Below are 24704 nucleotides of genomic sequence, written 5' to 3'. Positions count from 1 at the left end.
AGGCTGTTATATAACCACTGTCATTTATACCACACGATCAGCTAATTTCGGCGCTGTGCCGTTTCCGAGTACTAAACGGTAGGAGCACCACTTGAAAACGGCACAATGCCGAAAACAGCTGATAGTGTGACTTTGTAACAGGCAAGGCGGCAAAGGAAATGGTCTTTTAATAGTTTATGACAGTGTCTTTAAAGGTCACCACTAAGTGGGATAAGCCATTCACGTCGAGGTAGTATTTTTTGATATTGCCGCAGAACATTTTTTCCGCCGCGCGGTCTCAGGCGCTTTGTCTTGGCCCGCGCGGCTGCCCCCGCCCCCCTCCCCCCTCCCCACCCTCTCCGCCACCACGGAGGTTCGAGTCCTCCATCGGGTGTGTATGTCGTTCTTAGTGTAAGTTAGTTTAAGTTAGATTAAGTGGTGTGTAATCTTAGGGACCTATGATCTCAGCAGTTTGGCCCCATAAGACCTTACCAAAAATTTAAAAACATTTTTCCTTAAATTAACCCAAAATGAAGAAATAGCTTAGTATCTCTAAGAATATTTTGCTTTAATATTTTTCATAAAAATAATACATGTTGAGATGCTTACATCTGAGTTTACACAAATAATACTTTTTCGCCGCCATATGCTGATTAGGTGAGTTGCGTCACTCAGTCCATACAGTCTTGATACGGTTTGCGCGAGTGTTTTGTAGCGATTCAGGCGTAAATTAAACTGAGTTGAAAGAATCACAGCAATAGTTTTGTCATATAAACGTTTACGTTCCTTCGCACTGCGATACGACTTAACTAACATACGACTAGTCAGTGTAACGAACCAAACGCTTGAGAACGACGGCAGCCCGTCTCTTGTAAGGTAACCATACACTACGTCGGGGCTTCTTCGTTCTTGAGATCAGTGGTTCGCTTCCTGGGACAGGTTGGTCACTGAACTTCCTGCAGTTTCTTGAGCTGGTTCACGCTGCCTCCTTCACAGAAGTCGCTCCGTAGTCTGCAAAAAGTAATATTTTCTTTCTCAGTTGTCTATGAATACATTATATAAGATGTGGTTATGTCAGAAATTAAGTTGAACTGAAGTTATGGAGGAGCAACCAGTGGCGAAGAGAGTGGGGCAGAAAGGACTCTGCCCCTCGGGCTTATGAATTATTCCCAGACATGCGCGAAGGATAGAAATTACGGTATACGAACCCAAGGAGAGGTATGATCCATCTCACAACGAGAAACGAATTGTGCCCTCAAACATGTAGAAGTGAACCTACGATTTGCATTAAGAAACCCAGATTCCAGAGAAACGATAAATAACCTTTCTTTTGAAACCACGTATCCCACAAGAAACAGCTGAAGTTCAAGGCACAAAGGAATGCTAATACCTGGAGCATCGAGCGCTTCTCAAGTCGTCTCAGTCATTTTCAAACAAAATGCGTCTGAAAAGTTCGGTGAAAAGGACAAGAGTTACAAACAAAATACTTTTACTGGTCTTCAAAGTAATCGTAAAACACTTCTGTCATCGGTTGTCAAGCTGTTGGGAACAGTCAGCAAACGCTTCCTGTGGAATCGCTCGAAGCACTGTGGTCATACTATGTTGACCATACGCAACGTCTGCGAATATTCGTGAACAATACTGCTTACACTGTCTTTGCTTCTTTTCCGCTCTCATTCTCAAAGACAGCCGCTGGTCATCCGCAAGCATCTGTCGTACACATTCGACGTTATCAGGGTTTGTGGGTGTAGACCCGAACGCAGCTACACAACGTCCTTTCCGTTTCTAAAGCATTTAAGTCACTCATACACGTTTTACTCACTAATTCAACACCGTATACGTGAATTAATATTCCACGAGTCTCCGTCGCCGTTTCCCCTAATCTGAGGCAAAACTTCACATTAACAAGTTGCCTACTTTTCCGCTCCATTTTGCAATGACACAAGTGCGACGGTTGCTCTCGGATGATCGGCGGCTGTCTTAGAGAATGAGAACAGAAAAGCTGAAAATAAGCAAAGACAGTGCAATGTTGTTCACGAAAATTCGCAGTCGTTGTGAATATACAGCAACGCCTGACCACGATGCTTCGAGCGATTCCACAAGAAGCGTTTACGTGTATACGGAACTCCGACAACTTCAGTGTGTTACACTTAATTCATGAAACAATTCGAACAACTGAACCTTGCATCACTGTGATTCAACAGTGTCCCTTGGAAACCATGAGACATGAAAAGGCATTAGAAATTAGGCCACAATGAACTTTTACTTTTATCTGACCATTAAAATCTTATAATTCCCCACGTGTAAAAAAGGAATTCCCCTTACAGTTTTGCAGCTCAATCTTCATTATTGTAAATACAGTTTTATACTTTGGAACGAGGGGACACTCTCTTTGGTATAACTATAGTCTTATATCACAGTTCGGAAATGAATGAAATCGTAAGAGCGGAAACAAACATACTCTCCAGAGTCTTTTGGTCTGTGCAACGATACTATCACATTTAGCTTTGAGACTCACCTGTTTTCTTTTTTCTAGAGTAATTTGGATCGTTCCAGGGTTGAACTTCTCCGCTAGCAAAGAGGATAAAAATCAGATTGCCTACGAAGAAGAACCCAGCTGCGGTGAGGAACACGATTCTCCACTCTCCAAGTGTCTGCGTAAGGGAAACAAACATAAAGTTATTGCAGAAAGTCGTAGTAAGAAAACACAAGTCATATTACAGAAAAAAATATATTTCTTGGATACGTTATGTATGACAAAAGATTTTGTTCATGTTATAAACTGGTAACCATCGACACATCTGTGTATGAAGCCGAGCCTAATGGTCACGGTATCTCGTGTTGTGTCGATGGAGGCCGTTATCTGTGTCTTCATGGCGCGTTCTTTGAGCCTATCGTTCCTGCTGTTCGGCATTATTCATATATTGTATTACGTTAATCCCATCATGAGTTATGCAGAATGAAGACAAACGTATATTGCTACAGAGACAAAGCACGGACTAACTGCTTCTGTACTACAGATTAAGAAAATGTGTCGTTAAAATATGTGACATTATTTGTCAAAGTCACTTGCCCATATTCTACTCCAGACATATAAATGCTTCGAATTGACATCGTAACTAATTATCAGAAAAGCTTATATATCAAAAACCTTTCGATTTTTCTAATAAGCCTATTCATATACTATATACTTAACACATGCCGAGTAATGTTGAAGATAGCATCTTCTGTGTTGTATGAGGATGGTCTAGTTACAATGAGCATTATTTTCTGTAGTGATAACTTAATTCAGAAACCTAGATTCCAAAAATTCCGATAATTTGTAGGAAGAGTAAATAAAAGATTCTTATGAAGTGATTATTCTCAACTTTTTATGAGTTAAGAAACCCTTGCCACTGGCAATGCACTGGATGCAGAAGGCAATGGAAATCACTTCATTAAGACACGTATCGTGCATCCACAGGACATGTGGCCTGTAACTGAAGAAGTGTCATGATGATCTCTCCATTGGCAAAAGGGGGGGGGGGGATAGTCCCCCATTCGGATCTCCGGGAGGGGACTGCCAAGGGGGAGGTTACCATGAGAAAAAGATTGCAGAATCAACGGAAGGATAACATTCTACAAGTGGTGGCGTGGAAGGTCAGAAGCTTGAACGCGGTAGGGAAACTAGAAAATCCGAAAAGGGAAATGGCTCAAGTTAGATATAGTAGGGGTCAGTGAAATGAAGTCAAAAAGAGTCAAGCATTTCTGGTCAGATGTGTTCAAAAAATGTTCAAATGTGTGTGAAATATTATGGGACTTAACTGCTAAGGTCGTCAGTCCCTAAGCTTACACGCTACTTAACCTAAATTATCCTAAGGACAAACACACACACCCATGCCCGAGGGAGGACTCGAACCTCCGCCGGGACCAGCCGCACAGTCCATCACTGCAACGCCTTAGACCGCTCGGCTAATCGCGCGCGGCGTCAGATGTGTATAGGGTAAGATCAACAGTAGCAGAAAATTGTATAACTGGAGTAGGATTTGTTGTGAATAGGAACGTAAGTTAGAGAGTGTGTTACTGTTAACAGTTCAGTGATAGGGTTGTTCTTATCAGAATCGACAGCAAACCAACACCGATAACGATAGTTCAGGTATACATGCCGACGTCGCAAGCTGAAGATGAAGAGATAGAGAAAGTGTATGAGGATATTGAAAGGGTAATACAGTATGTAAAGGGATATGAAAATCTAATAGTCATGGGAGACGGGAATGTAGTTGTAGGGGAAGGAGTAGAAGAAAAGGTTACAGGAGAATATGGGCTTGGGACAATGAATAAGAGAGGAGAAAGACTAATTGAGTTCTGTAACAAGTTTTAGTTAGTAATAGCGAATACTCTCTTCAAGAATCACAAGAGGAGGAGGTATACATGGAAAAGGCCGGGTAATACGGGAAGATTTCAGTTAGATTACATCATGGTCAGACAGAGATTCCGAAATCAGATACTGGATTGTAAGGCGTACCCAGGAGCAGACATAGATTCATATCACAAAATAGTAGTGATGAAGAGTAGGCTGAAGTTTAAGACATTGGTCAGGAACAATCAGTACGCAAAGAAGTGGGATACGGAAGTATTAAAGAATGGTAAGATACGGCTGAAGTTCTCTTAGGCTACAGATACAGCAATAAGGAATAGCTCAGTACACAGTACAGTAGAAGAGGAATGCACATCTCTAAAAAGGGCCATCGCAGAAGTAGTGAAGGAAGTCATAGGCACAGAGAAGGTAACTGCGAAGAAACCATGGTTAATCCATGGTTGATCCATGAAAGGAGGAAGTACAAAAATGTTCCGGGAAACTCAGGAGTAAAGAAATAAAAGTCGCTGAGGAATGAAATACACAGGAAATGCAGGGAAGGAAAGACGAAACGGCTGCAGGAAAAATGTGAAGACATCGAAAAAGAAATGATTGTCGGAAGGACAGGTTCAGCACACAGGAAAGTTAAAACAACCTTCAATGACATTAAAAGCAAGCGTGATAACATTAAGAGTGCAACTGTAATTCCACTTTTAAATGCAGAGGAGAGAGCGGATAGGTGGAAAGAATACATTGAAAACCTCTATCAGGCGGAAGATTTGTCTGATGTGATAGAAGAAGAAACAGTAGTCGATTTAGAAGAGATAGGGGATCCAGTATTAGAATCAGAATTTAAAAGCGCTTTGGAGGACTTAAGATCAAATAAGGCAGAAGGGATAGATAATAGTCCTTCAGCATTTCTAAAATCATTGGGGGAAGTGGCAACAAAACGACTATTCACATTGGTGTGTAGAATGTATAAGTCTGGCGACATACCATCTGACTTCCAGAAAAATATCAGCCACAAAATTCCGAAGACGGCAAGAGCTGACAAGTGCGAGAATTACCGTACAATGAGCTTAACAGCTCATGCATCCACGTTGCTTACAAGAATAACATACAGAAAAATGGAAAAGAAAATTGAGGATGCGCTAGATGACGATCAGTTTGGCTTTAGGAAAGGTAAAGGCACGAGAGAGGCAAATCTGACTTTGCGAAAAATCAAGACACGTTCGTAGGATTTGTCGAACTGGAAAAAGCGTTCGACAACGTAAAATGGTGCAAGATGTTCGAAATTTTGAGAAAAGTAGGGGTACGTTATAGGGAGAGACGGGTCATATACAATACGTACAACAGCCAAGAGGGAATAATAAGAGTGGACGACCAAGAACGAAACACTTTTATTAAAAAGGGTGTAAGACAAAGATGTAGCCTTTTTCCCCTACTGTTCAATCTGCACATCGAGGAAGCGATGATGGAAATAAAAGAAAGGTTCAGGAGTGGAATTAAAATTCAAGGTGAAAGGATATAAATGATACGATTAGCTGATGACATTGCTATCCTGAGTGAAAGTGAAGAAGAATTACATGATCTGCTGAACGAAATGAACAGTCTAATGAGTACAGAGTATGGATTGAGGGTGAATCGAAGAAAGACGAAGGTAATGAGAAGTAGTTGAAATGAGAGCAGTGAGAAACTTAACATCAGGATTGACGGTCACGTAGTAGATGAAGTTTAGGAATTCTGCTACGTAGGCAGTAAAATAACCAATAACGGACGGAACAAGGAGGACATCAAAAGCAGACTAGCAATGGCAAAAAAGGGAATTCCTGGCCAAGAGAAGTCTACTAATATCAAATATTGGCCTTAATTTGTGGAAGAAATTTCTGAGAATGTACGTCTGTAGTACAGCATTGTACGGTAGTGAAACATGGACTGTGGGAAAACCGACACCGAAGAGAATCGAAGCATTTGAGATGTGGTGCTACAGGCGAATGTTGAAAATTGGGTGGATTGATAAGGTAAGTAATGAGGAAGTTCTGCGCAGAATCGGAGAGGAAAGGAATATGAGGAAAACACTGATAAGGATAAGGGACAGGATGATAGGACATCTTTTAAGACATGAGGGAATGACTTCTATGGTACTTCAGGGAGCTGTAGAGAGCAAAAACTGTACAGGAAGGCAGAGATTGGAATAGATCCAGCAAATAATTGAGGATGTAAGTTGCAAGTGCTACTCTGAAATGAAGAGGTTAACACAGGAGAAAAAAAATACACTGGCATTAATTTGTGTAAAGAGTGTTTTCATAAATAGTCTTTATAAAGACTATGGTTTCCTTAGCATTACATTTACTGCAGTAGCAGTTCTCACAGTATTTAATGTATGAGAATTACTGGGTGGTTATAATTAAAGTGCAGATACTCATAGAGGTCCAGTGTGGGCGGTAATGCGGAACCGATGTTGGCCACCAGGTGCGAATATGGAGCTTTGAATACAAGAAAAACTTAAGGACTCTTTCCGTATGGAATGGATCAGGAGCGGGTCGTAGGCAGGAAAGGTCAAACAAGAAAGATAGGTAAAATGTTTGTTTTATTATTAACCGCCGCTTACGCAGTTTATTGAATATGAGCAACGGAGACGTCAACTACATGCTGCATTCGTGAAATATCGTGACCAACAGTTGCTCACAGCAGTTGCGACAGAATCTGAACAACGCTTACCTGTACATTGTTCTTCAGTTCAGGTAGAGACCAAACGTGTCCCTGGCAAGTGCGTTCCTTTAGATATCCCCAGAGACAAATGTCACATGCATTCAAACCGTATGACTTAGTATGCCATGCATCTGTCAAACCTCTGGAGATACCGTTCATGGAAGACTCCATTAAGCAGATCTTTCTCTGGGCGAGCGACATGATGTGTTACCCCATGTAGCATAGAAATAGTGGTTTCTACAGAGTTGCTTTCTTCGAAAACACGTATCACATGCTGCACAAGAAGGTCCCGATAACGAGAAAACTTCACGACACACTTGAGTGGCCCTTTGGTAGTATTCTCTCCAAAGGATAACGGACCGTGTATACAGGGTGAAAAGTATTTAAACCGACAAACTCTGGGAGGTTGTAGAGGACATCAAAACAAATATTTTTCCCTCATGTCAGTTTTTCCTATGCGGAGTATTTAAACCGGTAGAGGAAGATTTCTCTGGCGATAAATTAATTAAACCAACAAAAAGTCCAGAGGAGACATATCTGGGGATCGAGCAGGCCATGGTACAGGACCACCTCTGCCAATTCACGTTTCTGGGAACCGTCGGTCCAGGAATCGACGCACAGGACGACTGAAATGTGCCGGCGCCCCATCATGTAGGAACCACATGCTTTGTCTAGTAGAGAGCGGGACGTTTTCCAGCAATTCCGGCAATGGTCTGGCAAGAAAATTGTAATAGTGCCTGCCATTTAATGGCCTAGGTAGCAGATACGGCCCAATTAAACAGTCCCAACAATACCGACCCACACATTAACGAAGAACCGCACGTGATGAGCGCTAGTAACTGTGGCATGTGGGTTATCCTCACTTCAAACATGCGAATTGTGCATGTTCAAGACTCCATCACACCCGAACGTTGCTTCATCGGTAAACAACACAGACGATGGAAATGTAGGATGCATTTCATAGTGTCCCAGATACCACTGCGAAAACTGTGCTCTGGGTGGATAATCAACTGGTTCCAGATTGTGGACACGCTGTAAGTGAAATGGACGTAACACTTGCTCTCGAAGGACTGTTCTTTGCACGAGTGCTGATTGAAGGATTCCGCTCCACGTGTTGCAATACAGCTTCCTCAAATTGCAGCGTTCTAACTGTGCGACGGTGTCCCTGTCAAGGTAATCTGCTAAACGACCCGGTCTCACGCAGACGTTGGTACACAGCAGCAAAGGTCGTATGATGCGGGATACGGCGATTAGGATATTGTTGTTGATAAACCCGCTGTGCAGCTCGTCCGTTGTGGTGCGCTACGTAGTACGCACCAAGCATGTCAGTGTACTCACACCAGGTGTATCGCTCCATTAGCAAACAGAGACAATGCACTGCTACACTGGTGGACAGCAGTTGTCTATAACTGAAGAGCGTAATACGCCCTCTAACAACTGAAGATCGTAATACAGCCGGGACCGATGGCCGTAGCAGTCTGGTCCCTTTAACCCCACAAACCAACCGTAATACAGCCTCTAACAAGTGAAGAGCGTAATACGGCCTCCACCGGTTTAAATAATCCTCATAGGAAAAAATGACATTAGGGAAAAATATTTGTTTTGATGTCCCCTACAACCTCCCAGAGTTTGTCGGTTTAAATACTTTTCACCCTGTAAAGGTGCTCGTCAATCCACGTCACACACAGTCACACGCGGCCAGTGCAGGGACTCTTCCTGCACAACACGTGGTTTAACAGTACCCCAGATTCGGCAATTCTGTGTATTCAATGCACCCTGTAATGTAGAAGTTGCCTCGGACCCCCATAGAATATTTCCCGGCCACATCACGTCAACTTCGATCCGTGCCAGAAACAGAGGAGCAAATTCAGAACGTTGCTGCGGATCATGGGGTTTCAGTTGCTGTACCGTCTGCATCTTGTACGGGTAATAGTGTAAAATATGCCGCAAAACTTTCCGTGCTGTGACCATAGTATGGACAATTCTCGCATATTGCACGAGCACTAGCACTATCCTAGGGACGTGTGGTCAATTACAGGAACAACAACCTCGTCAGTAACTTCCATGGGGATTGGAAGTTTAGTCCCATAGTGCTCAGAGCAATTTGAACCTTCTAGGTGCCACATCCAGCTCACAAGTGTTTTCGAATTTCAGTATCATCCTCTTTCAAACATTTAATGACAATGGGCTTCTCCACAGACCTTTCAGTCGGCGATACTCTTTCAATGCAGCACTGTAATTGCTGCTGTTCGTATAAAACTGTTCCGCTAACACTGCACGGTATCTCTTCTCGGCGGCCATATTACTCACCCACGTTATGGCTTGTCAAATGAAAGCGTAAATCTCATGCAGTGTACAGTGCCAGGTTTTCACCTGGTAGTCACAAATGGAACTAATTTTTTCCAGCCTAAATCGGTTCCGCATTAACGCAATAGCATGTCTACCAATTTTCGCTTCAATACAATTACAGCCCCACTGGACCTACGTGAATAACTGCACTTCAATTATAGCTACCCTGTGTTTAAAAGCTATTTTAGATAACATATCGAACTTTCGTGTAAATTTAAAACTCAAGTCTTACCAGAATGCGGTTCATCCCAAAGCCTCATTATTTTCCACTGTCTACATTCGCATATATGTGTACACTACACGAGACCTGGGGCGATGCATGGTGGAGGGGATTTCATATAATAATTAATTCTCCGTCCCTTTCTCAAAAATATCCTATTACTCTTTGTCTCTTTTTAAGAATTTGGCGTTCAGGTGGCATCCGTTCATCCAGCATTTACGCGTATCAACTGCATCGGATTTTCTTGGTAGCTTTCCTTTTAATCCATAAACAAATTGTTTTTTTTTTTTTGTTTTTTTTTTTTTGACAAGCTGCTGAAGTCATTGGTTCCTAGGCTTACATACTACTTAATCTAACTTAAACTAACTTGTTGTTGTTGTTGTTGTGGTCTTCAGTTCTGAGACTGGTTTGATGCAGCTCTCCATGCTACTCTATCCTGTGCAAGCTTTTTCATCTCCCAGTACCTACTGCAACCTACATCCTTCTGAATCTGCTTAGTGTATTCATCTCTTGGTCTCCCTCTACGATTTTTACCCTCCACGCTGCCCTCCAATACTAAATTGGTGATCCCTTGATGCCTCAGAACATGTCCTACCAACCGATCCCTTCTTCTGGTCAAGTTGTGCCACAAACTTCTCTTCTCCCCAATTCTATTTAATACCTCCTCATTAGTTATTTGATCTACTCATCTAATCTTCAGCATACTTCTGTAGCACCACATTTCGAAAGCTTCTATTCTCTTCTTGTCCAAACTATTTATCGTCCATGTTTCACTTCCATACATGGCTACACTCAATACAAATACTTTCAGAAACGACTTCCTAACACTTAAATCTATACTCGATGTTAACAAATTTCTCTTCTTCAGAAACGCTTTCCTTTCCATTGCCAGTCTACATTTTATATCCTCTCTACTTCGACCATCATCAGTTATTATGCTCCCCAATTACAAAACACCTTTGCTACCTTAAGTGTCTCATTTCCTAATTAATTCCCTCAGAATCACCCGATTTAATTTGACTACATTCCATTTTCCTCGTTTTGCTTTTGTTGATGTTCATCTTATATCCTCCTTTCAAGACACTGTCCATTCCGTTCAACTGCTCTTCCAAGTCCTTTGCTGTCTCTGACAGAATTACAATGTCATCGGCGAACCTCATTTATTTCTTCTCCATGAATTTTAATACCTACTCCGAATTTTGCTTTTGTTTCCTTTACTGCTTGCTCAATATACAGACTGAATAACATCGGGGAGAGGCTAAAACCCTGTCTCACTCCCTTCCCAAGCACTGCTTCCCTTTCATGCCCCTCGACTCTTATAACTGGCATCTGGTTACTGTACAAATTGTAAATAGCCTTTCGCTCCCTGTATTTTACCCCTGCCACCTTGAGAATTTGAAAGAGAGTATTCCAATTAAAATTATCAAAAGCTTTCTCTAAGTCTACAAATGCTAGAAACGTAGGTTTGCCTTTTCTTACTCTTTCTTCTAAGATAAGTCGTAAGATTAGTATTGCCTCACGTGTTCCAACATTTCTACGGAATCCAAACTGATCTTCCCCGAGGTCCGCTGTAAAGAATTCGCGTTAGTATTTTGCAGCTGTGACTTATTAAACTAATAGTTCGGTAATTTTCACATCTGTCAACACCTGCTTTCTTTGGGATTGGAATTATTATATTCTTCTTGAAGTCTGAGGGTATTTCGCCTGTCTCATAGATCTTGCTCACCAGCTGGTAGAGTTATGTCATGACTGGCTCTCCCAAGGCTGTCAGTAGTTCTAATGGAATGTTGTTTACTCCCGGGGCCTTGTTTCGACTCAGGTCTTTCAGTGCTCTGTCAAACTCTTCACGCAGTATCTTATCTCCCATTTCGTCTTCATCTACATCCTCTTCCATTTCCATAATATTGTCCTCAAGTACACCGCCCTTGTATAGACCCTCCACCTTTCTGCCTTCCCTTCTTTGCTTAGAACTGGGTTTCCATCTGAGCTTTTGATATTCATACAAGTGGTTCTCTTCTCTCCAAAGGTCTCTTTAATTTTCCTGTAGGCAGTATCTATCTTACCCATAGTGAGATAAGCCTCTACATCCTTACATTTGTCCTCTAGCCATCCCTGCTTATCCATTTTGCACTTCCTGTCGATCTCATTTTTGAGATACTTTTTTGCCTGCTTCATTTACTGCGTTTTTAACTTATCTCCTTTCATGAATTAAATTCAATATTTCTTCTGTTACCCAAGGATTTCTATTAGCCCTCATCTTTTTACCTACTTGATCCTCTGCTGCCTTCACTACTTCATCCCTCAGAGCTACCCATTCTTCTTCTACTGTATTTCTCTCCCCCATTCCTGTCAATTGTTCCCTTATGCTCTCCCTTAAACTCTGTGCAACCTCTGGTTTAGTCAGTTTATCCATGTCCCATCTCCTTAAATTAGCACCTCTTTGTAGTTTCTTCAGTTTTAATCTACAGTTCATAACCAGCAGATTGTGGTCAGAGTCCACATCTGCCCCTGGAAATGTCTTACAATTTAAGGCTTGGTTCCTAAATCTCTGTCTTACCATTATATAATCTATCTGATACCTTTTAGCATGTCCAGGATTCTTCCTAACTTACGTTAAGGAAAACACACACACACTCAGACCCGAGGGAGGACTCGAACCTCCGAGGCAAGAGGCAAGGGGGGCTGCCGCGCGAACTGTGACAAAGCGCCTAATACAGCGCGACTACCCAACGTGGGGCCAAACTGTCTTTTCACGGAGTTTCACGAAAATATTCTTGAAACTGAAGTTGCTCTTGAAAACAAAAACATCTTCTACACTGGACTCGCCTTCTGGGGACAATGGTTCAAAGCGGCGTCCGGCCATCCTGATTTGAGTTTTCCGTGATTTCCCTAAATCACTTCAGGCAAATGCCGGGATGGTTGCTTTGAAAGGGCACGGCCGATTTCCTTCGCCATCCTTCCCTAATCCGACCCTGTGCTCCGTCTTTAATGAGCTCTTGAAGGGACTTTAAACACTAATCTCCTCCTCCTCGATCAGTAATCAAGAACCAGTTCCACCAGAGTCCTATATGCAATCCCCTTTACAGGTGAACCACTATTTCTAATATTCTCCCAATAAATCGAAGTCGACCATTCGCCTTCCCTACCAGAGTTCTCATATGCTCGTTCCATTTCATATTGCTTTGCAGAGTTACGCCCAGATATTTAAACGATTTGACTGTGTCAAGCAGGATGCTAGTAATACTGTAACAGAACATTACAGGTTTGTTCTTCCTACTAATCCGCATTATCTTACATTTTTCCACAGCAAGAACTGTTGTGTAATACCACAACTTATCCAATACTTCTATTCCTAATATCACTACTACTACTACTACTACTACGAATACACATTCCAGCAGTACTCACATTCTCCTTGACTACGGCTCCCACGTACAGCGGCGCAGCAATAGACATGAGTGTGGCGATGCCAGTGGTGATGCCCATCATGACCCCAGAGAAGTTCCGCGCCAGGTCGATGTGGTTGAGCTGGAAGCCCATGATGGTGACGCCGTTGCAGCCCACAGCGACGGTCAGCAGCGCCACCGAGGCCGCCGGGTTCTCCACCTTGATGACGCTGAGCGCCAGCAGTGCCGCCGCCGGACACCAGTGGCCTGAAACACCACACCGTGTAACGCCGGAAATGCATATCCTCCTATTTCCCTCTATTGTACTATACATTTTTTCCTTATTTTGTTACCTGGAGATATGACATATCTGTGTCTTTATATATTGTAATTGTTTTATATATATATGTAATTGTTTTGTAAATATTATTTGTATTTTGACGCTGAGTCTGGCCTAGGGAAAACTATGCTATCGAACGATTACATCGATAGGTCGTGTGGAGAACCAAAGTGTTTAGGATCTTTGGTAGTGAACTCTGCCGCGTGGAGCGCGGGCAGGGAGAGAGTGGCTGGAGTAGGGCGGTGGAGCAGGTGTGTGGTGTGACGCTCCCGCGAGTTTCCGCGCTTTCGGGGTTTGGCAGCATGTAATTGCGCTCGACTTGCTATGATAGTTTCTGACACGGTGTCGCGGACGGGAAGCGTTAGCTGGCGCACATCAAGAGCCCGTTTCGCCTGGTGACCGTGTCGAGAAGAAGGCGCGCCAACATCCAGCTTCTGCAACAGCGACGGCCGACAGTGAGTGACTGTCGCCACCTCCCCGATCGACGACTGCAAACCTTCAATCAACCAACAAATAAGACTAAAAGCACGTAAAGTTTTAGAACTGTATGGCAGACCTCAGCTTTTCAAACTGTTGCATCACAAAAATACAGAAACTTAGCATGAACCTTTGTTTGCTCATTGTCCCAATTGCATTACCAAGCAGGGTCCCTTCCTCTTCTGGAATGAACCCGAGTGTCGTTGAAATTCATACGCCAGCATTAGAGTAATATCATTTCAATTCACTGCTTTAATTTCAAAGTTCAGTTAAAGTATTCATAGCTGGCTACAATATTTAGATTACAAAAGCAGAAATTACGAGTGCGAGTTTTGTTACCATATTTTAGCTTAATGTGACTGCAGCTCAGCTTGGTACGTATAAATTTTACTATTGTTAATTGTTGAGAATTATTTAATTCAAGTTCAAAGTTAAATCTCTTATTTCTAAATTGCGTAGATTCAAGTAGCTTTTGAAATGATTGTTGAAGTAGCCCAAGATTAACCTTGTTTTATTGAATTTTGTAGTGCTTCAGAAACAAAGTTCACTATTAATTTCAGTCATTAAATTAACTTTTAATTTTCCGGTTTTATTGATTCTTTGCTAAATTAAGTCAGAGTGTAGCGAAATTTATTACTTCTGATATACATTCAGTTTTCTCACAGCACGGTCAACCTTCAGCTGCCACGCTTTTAGTGCTAATTATATTTGCATTAATCTTTCATTTTCAGTTATTATAGTAGTTGTCCATAGGACTGGCGACCGTAGTTTTCCCCAAATCTCAAATATCTAATTAACCCCAATTAATTGTTAACGTAACGACCGCCCATTTACTTTCTTTATTAATTTTACCCTTTTCTCAAAATTAATTTTCACCAATTTCATTTGCATTTTTCTTTTCATTTCGATGTAACCCTTTCCTCCCTCTTTACCGACAAATTAACTTGGGTGACGATTGCTTTTCTCAGATTTCCATTACGTGCACGCGGTTTAATTTTTCACTGTCGTTAAGGTCGATAAGTGAGGGGGAGGTTACAACCCTAAAGTGCCCACGTGCTCTGTGCCCGTTCACCCTATAACGTGACTGCCGTTGAGGTAAGCGTTTGTATGTTGTTGGCGGCTAGAACAGATAGCGCGTCCGACAATTGTGGTTGTTGCTCAGGTAAGGGGAGTTAAGTTATAGGCAGTGGCTGAGATACATTATGTGATTAAGAGTTTCCGGACACCCACAAAAACTTATGTTTTTCATATTAGGTGCATTGTGCTGCCACCTATTGCCAGGTACTCCATATCAGCGACCTCAGTAGGCATTAGACATCGTCAGAGGGCAGAGTGGGGCGCTCCGCGGAACCAACGGACTTCGAACGTGCTGTGGTGATTGGGTGTCACTTGTGTCACACGTCTGTACGCGAGATTTCCACTCCTAAACATCCCTAGGTCCACTGTTTCCGATGTGATAGTGAAGTGGAAACGTGAAGAGAGACGAACAGCATAAAAGCGTACAGGCCGACCTCGTCTGTTGACTGACAGAGACCGCCGACAGTTGAAGAGGGTCGTAATGTGTAATAGGCAGACATCTATCCAGCCATAATACAGGAATTCCAAACTGCATTAGAATCCACTGCAAGTACTATGACAGGCCGTAGGTGAGAAAACTTGGATTCCATGGTCGAGCTGCTGCTCATAAGCCACACATCACGCAGGTAAATGCCAAACGACGCCTCGATTGCTGTAACCAACTTAAACATTGGATGAATAACAGTGGAAAAACGTTGTGTGGAGTGACGAATCACGGTACACAATGTGGCGATCCTATGGCAGGGTGTGGGTATGGCGAATGCCCGGTGAACGTCATCTGCAGTGTGTGTAGTGCCAACTGTAAAATTCGGAGGCGGTGGTGTTATGGTGTGGTCGTGTTTTTCATGGAGAGGGCTTGCATCCCTTCTTGTTTTCCTTGGCTCTATCACAGGACAGGCCTACATTGATGTTTAAGGCACCTTCTTGCTTCTCGCTGTTGAAGAGCAATTCGGGGATGGCGATTGCGTCCTTCAACACGATCGAGCACCTCTTCATAACGCACGGCCTGTGGCGGAGTGGTTACAACGGAATATCATACCTGTAATGGACTGGTCTGCACAGAGTCCTGACCTGAGCCCTATAGAACACCTTTGGGATGTTTTGGAACGCCGACTTCGTGCCAGGCCTCGCCGACTGACATCGATACCTCTCCTCAGTGCAGCACTCCGTGAAGAATGGGCTGCCATTCCCCAAGAAACCTTCCAGCGCCTGAGTGAACGTATGCCTGCGAGGGCGGAAGCAGTTATCAGGGCTAAGGGTGGGCCAACGCCATAATAAATTCCAACATTACCGATGGAGGGAGCCATGAGCTTTTAAGGCATTTTCAGCCAGGTGTCCGGACACTTTTGATCACATAGTGTAGGAGAGCACGCCAGATGAGTGTACCGTTATCCTATTCGGTGTTAGTGAATGTTTTATTCATATTGTTAATCGGACTTCAGTATTTGTTGTTACAAAATGGCTGCACCAGTCTGAGCACTTTGGCTGATGCTCCAAACGCCGCTGTATTGACACAGATTTTGGAGGAAGCAATAAACGGTTGTTTCAATCCGAAAATTTGCACATGCCTGTGTCATTTGGCGGCTGTGCCTGCTTGAAAGTAAATTACCTACATTATATTATGGACAGTGGAAATAGCCGACGATATCGTTGGATATTATGCCAGAATACGTGCTAACCCCTAACACATTCATAGATTTTGCTATCAAACCACAGCTCAAATTTTACGTCCAGTCATATTTTTTCCTACTCCTTCTTAAGCCCCTTTCCTTTCTTGGAAACAGACCAATCAGAGAGCTTCTAAGCCAACACATAAGTATTTAGATCCTCAATCCCGACTCAACATTTTATTGTCCAATTGCATTTTTCAATTTCTTCTTAAACAACGCCACTTTCGTGGAAATTGGCCAGTCACAGAGCTTCTAATCCAGTGTACAGATATTTAAATCTCTCAATCTCAGCCCAGTATTTTTCTATCAAATGACATTTTTCAACTCCTTTTACTGAAGTGGTGCACCTATCATGTGTGTTTGAACTTTTATAACGGAGTATTTGATGACTTAGAAGCGCTCTGATTGATCTGTTTTCAAGAAACCGGCGTGTCTTAACTAGGACCCGAAAAATTTTCTTGCGTGAGAGATGTGTGTGTGTGTGTGTGTGTGTGTGCGTGTGTGTGTGTGCGCTGATGGTGATGATGATGATGAAGCCGTGTGTACGTTCTGTGAATTCTGACAAAGCTGTGTGGGTTCTACAAGTGTCGACAAGATGGCGGTTCTGGGATACATACAGACTGACTGTTTCGTTTTAAGCTATGGTAAATAATGGTCTGTGAATGGGAGATCCAAATATATGTGTGTTGGTTTGGATTCTCTCTGACTGGGCTGTATCCAAGAAAGGGGCAGGGTTAAACAAGTACTCGAAAAAAAAAAATGACTGGGCAGTGAGCGGTGCTTGGAAGAGCAAAATACAGTATGTGTGTGTGTTTTCGCTTATAAGCTCTCTGATTCAATTACTTCCAAGAACGTGTTCGCCTCAGGGGCGGTGAGGGAACGGGATTGGGAAGGGAAGGAGAGAGAGTCCTCTCAGGTGCTGGTCCTCTCTGGCGTTAGTCGCATGAATTTCGCCCCGAAAGCCCATTGAATTCTTACTGACATGGGTGAAGCTAAAATGGGCAATGCTCTACTGTGAGAAGAATTTGAAATCTTACAAAAAGATGTAAGTAGATGCAAGTTTCCTGCAGTATACGATTTTTGCCCAGAATTCTTAAGATCCGTGGGAGAAAACGCCTTGATAGAATTGTCCCACCTCGGGTAGAGGATATTTCAAACAGGTGATATATGCCAGACCTCTATAAAAATTTAATAATTCGTGTTTCAAAAAAATTAGCTGCTGCCTGAAGTGAGTGTCTCTGAAACACACATTTAATAACTAACGGTCATAAAATGTTAACACTGAATATCTACAGAAGAATGAAACGACTGGTAGAAGTCGATTTTCAGGAGAACAGTTTAGGTTTAGGAGAAATGTGGACACATGCGAGGCCATACTGATCCTGCGACCTATCTTAGAAGACAGGTTGATGAAAGACAACCCTAGTTTACTGTCATTCCTTAAAACTGAAATTGAATTTCTGAAAGTACTAGGAGGTATAAAATACAGAGAGTAAACGATTATCTAGAACTGGACTGCAGTTGTAAGAGGCGAAGGTAACTAAGGAGAGCAAGTTGAAAAGGACTCTAGGAGGAAATTAAAAAGAATTACAAACTTTACAGTTTGCGTATAACATAAACGGCAAAGGATTTGTACGACCAACTGAACACAATGGTTGGTTTGAAAGGAGATTATAAGAAGTGTATAAAAAACTAAAACTAAACGCCGTCCGAACTGGCCTTGGAAGGCCCAACGGTACCGACCGGCCGCCGTGTCATCCTCAGCCCACAGGCGTCACTGAATGCGGATATGGAGGGGCACGTGGTGAGCACACCGCTCTCCCAGCCGTATGACACTTTACAGGATCGGAGCCGCTACTTCTCAGTCAAGTAGCTCCTCAGTTTGCCTCACAAGGGCTGAGTGCACCCCTCTGGCCAACAGCGCTCGGCAGACCGGATGGTCACCCGTCCAAGTGCTAGCCCAGCCCGATAGCGCTTAGCTTCCGTGATCTGACGGGAACCGGTGTTACCACTGCGGCAAGGCCGTTGGCATAAAAAGAGTATAAATAAAAATAAAACAGGGATAATGGAATTAAGTCAGGTGATGCTGAGAGAATTGGATTAAGTAACGAACCGCAGTAAGTAAAGAGAATGTAATATCCAGACTGACAGTACCATCAGCAAAAAAAAGCGTTATTTGGAAGTGAAACGTGCACCATAAATGCTACATTCAATAAGAGGATAGAAGCCTTTCAAATTTGGTTCTACGGAAAACTGCTGAAGATTTGATAGGTATTCCGGAAAACCAATCGAGAAGCTCGGTTAGTGACACAAATGCTGAGGCATCAAGGAATAGGTATTTTATTAACAGAGAAGATAACTGGATGGAGGGGGGGGGGGGGATTGCAGAGGGAGACTAGATCAATGCTTCAATGCAGCAAGCAGGTTCAAATGAATGTAAGTTCTACATATACATGATGTAGGTTCCAGGCGCTGTGCAAGGATGAAGCTGCTTGAGACTGACGTGGAGAGCTGTATGAGACCAGTTATCGTACTGAAGACGACTGTGCCAGCAGCAACAGTCTTAATTGGAATATAATCAAGAAATATTTCAACCGACGTGATAAGTCACATCGTAACGCATTTTAAAAATGGGTGACCATAAAATTTAAAGAAATAACTGTTTTGAGGCACACATGATATTTGTGGGTGGTTAACGCTGACAACAAACATATCAGTCAACAGTAAATTTTTCGTAGTATTAAGTCGTGGGTAAATGAATTTGCTTGATTGACCTAACGTTTCGTCCCTGTACGCAGAGTACATCTTCAGGGGGATTCCGTAGTTCGCTGTGACGCAGTAAACCGAAGCAGCGACGACGTCGCCCTCTTTTTAACACTGCCGTCCGGCGACAAAGCAGCGGTGTCGTACGCGAAATAACGGTCAACGGCCGGCAACAACACAGTGGTGTCTTGTGCATAGTATCGCTCAGTGGCTGGTGACAGCACTTTATTATCTTTTGCATACTGTTGGTGTTTTGCTTAGGTAACAATAAGTTACACACATCAACGAGTTTATTGTTTTTATAAGTACTTTTGCACTTTCACCATGGCAGACGAAGGAGACGATATGATTATTTATGATGAATGCGCTGACGTCTTGTCTGACGTTCCGGACGACTTGGCCGATTGGGAAGAAGACATTGGATATCAAAAACACGAAAGTGAAGCAGGGTCGACGGATGATAGTGAAATACGTCCAAGAAGAATTCGTTGAACGCTACGGTTGCCAACTGATTCTAATGAATCAAACGAAAAACACAGACTATGATTTACTGAGGACCAATAATAAATCTGAAGGATATCAGGGTCCACACATATTTCCCAAAGATACCCATAGCGTCGTGCATATCGTAGATTTATATACTGTGATCGATCTATTTGAATATATTAGCAACGAAACTAACAAGTATTAGAGTCAAAATTGCAATAGCAGGAAACAGGACAAAAAAAAAATGCCAAATTTGTCGACGTTACGGGACACGATCTTAGAAAATGGTTTGGGCTTGCTATCCTAATGGGAATTGTAAAAAAATCAAGGATCGATGATTATTGGTCAACGAATCCGTTGATAGACATCCCGATATTTCGCAAAACGATGTTCCGCAACCAGTTCAGACAAATATTATCTTTTTACATTTTTCCGACAACAACAATAAATCGGATAGTGCCGACCGGCTTTTCAAAGTGCAATTTGTAACTGATTATTTTTCCAAATAATTTGAAGAAACGTTTAATCTACATCAAAACATCTCAGTTGATGAAGGAATGATACCGCGGAGTAGACAGTTAAATTTTAAAGTTTACAAAATGGTTCAAATGGGGCTGAGCACTATGGGACTTAACTTCTAAGGTCATCAGTCCCCTAGAACTTAGAACTACTGAAACCTAACTAACCTACGGACATCACACACATCCATGCGCGTGGCAGGATTCGAACCTGTGACCGTAGCGGTCGCGCAGTTCCAGACTGTAGCGCCTAGAACCGCTCTGCCACCCCGGCCGGCAAAGATTACAATCCGTCGAAAATAACAAAATATGGCATACTCATTTGGATGCTGTATGATTCGAGTACAGGATACATTTCCTCATTCAAGATATATTCCGGCGCTGGACAACCTTAAGCAAAGGCAGTGATGGAACTATTGACACCTTCTCATGGAAAGTGACATCGCCTCTACACGGATAAGTATTATAACGGTGTAGAGCTTGCAGAGACGTTAGTTGAAAATAAAATTCGAGTTTGTGGAACGGTATGGCAAAATAGAGGATTTCCGGAAAAATTAAAGCGCGAAAAAGTCAATGTGTTTGAAGCTTGTCATCAACGGAAAGGTGACAAGCGGCCGGCGACAAGCCAAGTAATTCGAATTAGCGCTGCCGGCACAAAGCGAATAAATGTGTACGAGATGTGTAGATGGCAAAGTGTTAAGATGATTACAAAATGGTGCATTCGCAGAGAAAATTCATCAACTTCGAACTAACAGCCTGCAAAATTGTAATATTTGCAACATTTCTTGTCGTGAATCTATACAATTTATGAGTTAGTGACTTTGCTACACTCTTGTGCTTCCGTCTTTATCCCGCATTGTGAGCAAGGTCGGCAGGGTTAAGTGGAAGGGGTGGCCGGATGCCCTTCCTGCCGCCACCCCATACTCCCAGGACGGAATTAGTGTACCCCAGCTGTCGGCGTCTAGTGTAAATCGTGAAATAACGTGAATGTGTTTCAAATGTCCGCGAGTCGTGTAACTGAGGCGGTACGTGGGAACCAGCCCGGTATTCACCTAGTAGGATGTGGAAAACCGCCTAAAAACCACATCCAGCCTGGCCGGCACACTGGCCGTCGTCGTTCATCCGCCGGTCGGATTCGATCCGGGCCTGGGGCGCCTACCCGAGTCCAGGAAGCAACGCATTAGCGCTGTCGGCTACCCTGGCGTGTCACTTTGCTACACTATTACATCTAATTAAATCTGCACATTAAATGAATTCGCATTTGCGAGTAAGAACAACCATAAACTGTAGAATGGAACGACGACAATGGAAATCTGTGCCAGAGCGGGACTCGAACATGGTATCCCGCTTATCGCGAGCGGTCGCTTTATCATTTGGCTATCCTTGCACGACTCATGGCCAGACATAAACTTCCATATGTCGTCAACTATGCGTCTACGACTCTTACTCGTACATCCATTACGCATATTCCCGTACAGGTTAGACATGCATGCATGTCCAAAGGAATTTTCTGTCGTAATCAGAATAACAGAGGCACTGCAATATCGTAATGTACTGTAGCTTCCAGAAGCAAATTATGGAGGGAAGACAGCGAAAGTCACCCTGTATACTGGAAAGGCAGCTGAACTGATCATAACTGCAGTCCTCTGTAACTAACCATAATTCTTGTATACATTATTTGTCTCTGATATGTTCACCACAAGGAACTTTGTTGGCCCATGTTCTTATTAGCACCTATACTTTTCACTAGGCAGTTCTAGAGCATACCACGTATCTTCTTTATGCAGATGATTTTTTTTATTATTTTTTTGGTAACTTAGGCTAAGTCCTTTAAAGGAATGAAAGTTTATTCGACAGATGCCTTGAGGAAGACATACGTTACACATATCGTACACTTGGCGTCTCATGGCAAAAGGTACAGCTGGATATTTAGGTGTCGCATTTAATGGAGCCTTGACTTACAAGCAACACACAGAATATAAGGCTGAAAGTGGAAACCAGAAATAACATCATAAGCAACACACTAGACAGTACATGGGGTTCTCAGCAGCTATCTTGAAGAACAACGGCATTGCCAGTCTGCTGCATGATACTAGGTGTTAGACTTCAATCTCTCGTAAAGTGGCGTGGTTGCCCATTATTTCTAAGTAGTCACCCGCATCAGTAATCTGTGCCCTTTTTAACACTGTGTGTATTGTTAATTTACCCTTGATTTTGTCTAGTTATTCCAGTTCGTTATTTATGTTATTCCAATTAGTATGATTTTGTGGTTGGTCTTTTATGGATCTTACATTGTCAGGAATGTATTTTCAATTCTTGTGTGTTGATACACTTCGGTTTTCAAATTTACTGTTGATTTTTCACAGCTTTTCATCACCTTCGTATCTGTTTCATGCAAGGGAGCTGATGAACTCGCTGTTTAGCGCTCTAAACTACTAATCACCATCATCTTCACCGAACGACCTGCCTGATATAGGTCAGTTGACGTCACAGTGTAACGTATGTCTTCCTCAAGGCACTAAATGTGGCTTACCGGCTTATTACTGGATACCTGCGGCTTACATCACTTACCGAGATAAATCAGTCGGCAGGTGCTGCGCTGCAAGACATCCGTCACGAAGTTGCTGCCAATGTGGAGAAAACAAACATGGTCACTAAGCACAACCATCAATTACCTGATTACGTAGTAAGCGTCCGGAGATTGAGATGTAGGAAAATCATTATGAAAACCAGTGAAATCTTGGAAACGACCCAATCTAAATCGAGAATGGTAATGTGGAAACAAAAGCTGTAACGATCCTCACTGACCTTAACGATCCGGAATCTCCCTCATGATCGCCAAGAGAAACAGACCTCATGACGTGCTCTCAATCACCTACTCTCTGGGGTCTGAAGATCCAGATGTAATCGCAGAAAATGGGGATTTGTAGTCGCCTCCACAACTGTGACTACGGAGAAGCACGAGCCAACGACTGCTTGCTCTGCTCCCCTCTTTGTTCTGTTTCTTGCGCCGAGACTTCAGACTGGTCCAAATGCTCTTGAGGTTCCTCGCTTTTGTCTGTCCATTGTGTAACCTTTCTTGAACTTGTTCCCAGACATGTTTACTTTATGTTACTTATTCCATACATTCTGTAATTTATTTCTATTTATCTTTGTACTGACATTTGTGTCACAAATAAAAACAGTTTTAACATAATTCTAAAAAAACGTAAGTTATGTTTCTTAAAATATTTCGTGCTATTATTCCGTGGTCAGATGAGTTTCTTATTGAAACCCATTTGCAGAGGACATCATCTAGGGGGGTTTATAGCTTTCTTCGAGGGCTGATGCACATCCTGGCTTGCAACTGACTGAAGTAAAATTCCGTTTCCGCGTGCTCCTGCGAAGAGGCGGGGCGTCACATGTTTTGACTACTCAAGCAGAAGTGGCCGTTATCGGTTGTTGTAGTCCTCTGTTGCTATCATCCCATGGTGGAAGGCTAGTACAAACTTCTGAATCCAGATATCGTTCAGTTTCATATCCTTCTCCTTCCGGATAGAGTTACTGGGGTGTTTAGCAGTCTTTATGGCCTCTCCGTATAGCCTTTCATTGTGTCCGATTGTGGCCGCCGACACCTGCCTCCTAGCAAATCTAGTCCGGTGGTCTACTGGCTGCAAATCATGTTCTGCAACAGCTGATCTGCCTGCTTTTCCCCTTCTACAGTTGCCCTTGTATTCTTCTTGTCGTTTATTCGACCGTTCTTTTAATGTTAACTACCTACCCGTCTACACAACTACACAGAATCCTCCAAATTCCTGATTTTTTGCAATCATTCTTGGCCGACATTAAGTGTTCATGTACCTTCCGCTTGGGTGTGTATATTACAGTGACATTCCGTTTCGTCAAGATTTTTCCTATGTGGCCAGAAATTCCCTTAATGAACGCCAGGAAAACTCTGGATTCCATAGACGCCTGTACATCGCAATGATCTTATCGTAGCTGTCTTAACTTCTTTTTATTCCAGCTGATGAATATCCGTTCTTGAGCAAAGCATCTATGGGATATTTCCGTGACAAGCAGCTCCGGTTAGCAGATGCTCCTCACTCTGTGCTCTAAGGATTATATAACTCCTCGAATTTGTCGTGAGTGTTGATTTGAATCCTGGTGTAGGTATCGGACAGTGTGCGTTTTCGTTAGATATAATTACATAAAACAAGCTAAAACATAATCAAAAACCCAGAATATAATGATCATATTGGAAACACAACCTACAGCGTACGCATATGATGTTTTCAGTGCCATGAATACAGTCAAGGTACAACTGACCTCATCATATTGGTTCGAAAACCACAATGATGTACTAGGTATGAACCTATTTTCTGTAGTACAACTTGCCTTCGTCCAATCGCCAG

At 42.7% G+C, this 24704-nt stretch overlaps 1 protein-coding gene and 1 pseudogene across 1 annotated transcript in view; both read right to left on the bottom strand.

Moving 5' to 3' along the window:
• Window positions 1-438: 438 nt before the first annotated feature.
• LOC126459482 (putative inorganic phosphate cotransporter) overlaps window positions 439-24704 on the bottom strand; it is a 189456-nt gene continuing 165190 nt past the window's right edge. The window contains exons 8-10 of the mRNA XM_050095863.1: window positions 13005-13249; window positions 2498-2633; window positions 439-990 (exon numbers count right to left, since the gene is read on the bottom strand). Of these exons, the coding sequence (XP_049951820.1) occupies window positions 956-990; window positions 2498-2633; window positions 13005-13249 (416 nt within the window). The 3' untranslated portion in view covers window positions 439-955. The remainder of the gene's footprint in view (window positions 991-2497; window positions 2634-13004; window positions 13250-24704) is intronic.
• Window positions 18459-18576, bottom strand: LOC126426192 (5S ribosomal RNA; annotated as a pseudogene).

Source organism: Schistocerca serialis, chromosome 1, assembly GCF_023864345.2.
Source record: "Schistocerca serialis cubense isolate TAMUIC-IGC-003099 chromosome 1, iqSchSeri2.2, whole genome shotgun sequence".
Classification (NCBI taxonomy): domain Eukaryota; kingdom Metazoa; phylum Arthropoda; class Insecta; order Orthoptera; family Acrididae; genus Schistocerca; species Schistocerca serialis.
Note: the sequence above shows the minus strand (reverse complement) of the source record. Positions and strands in the feature narration are given on the sequence as shown.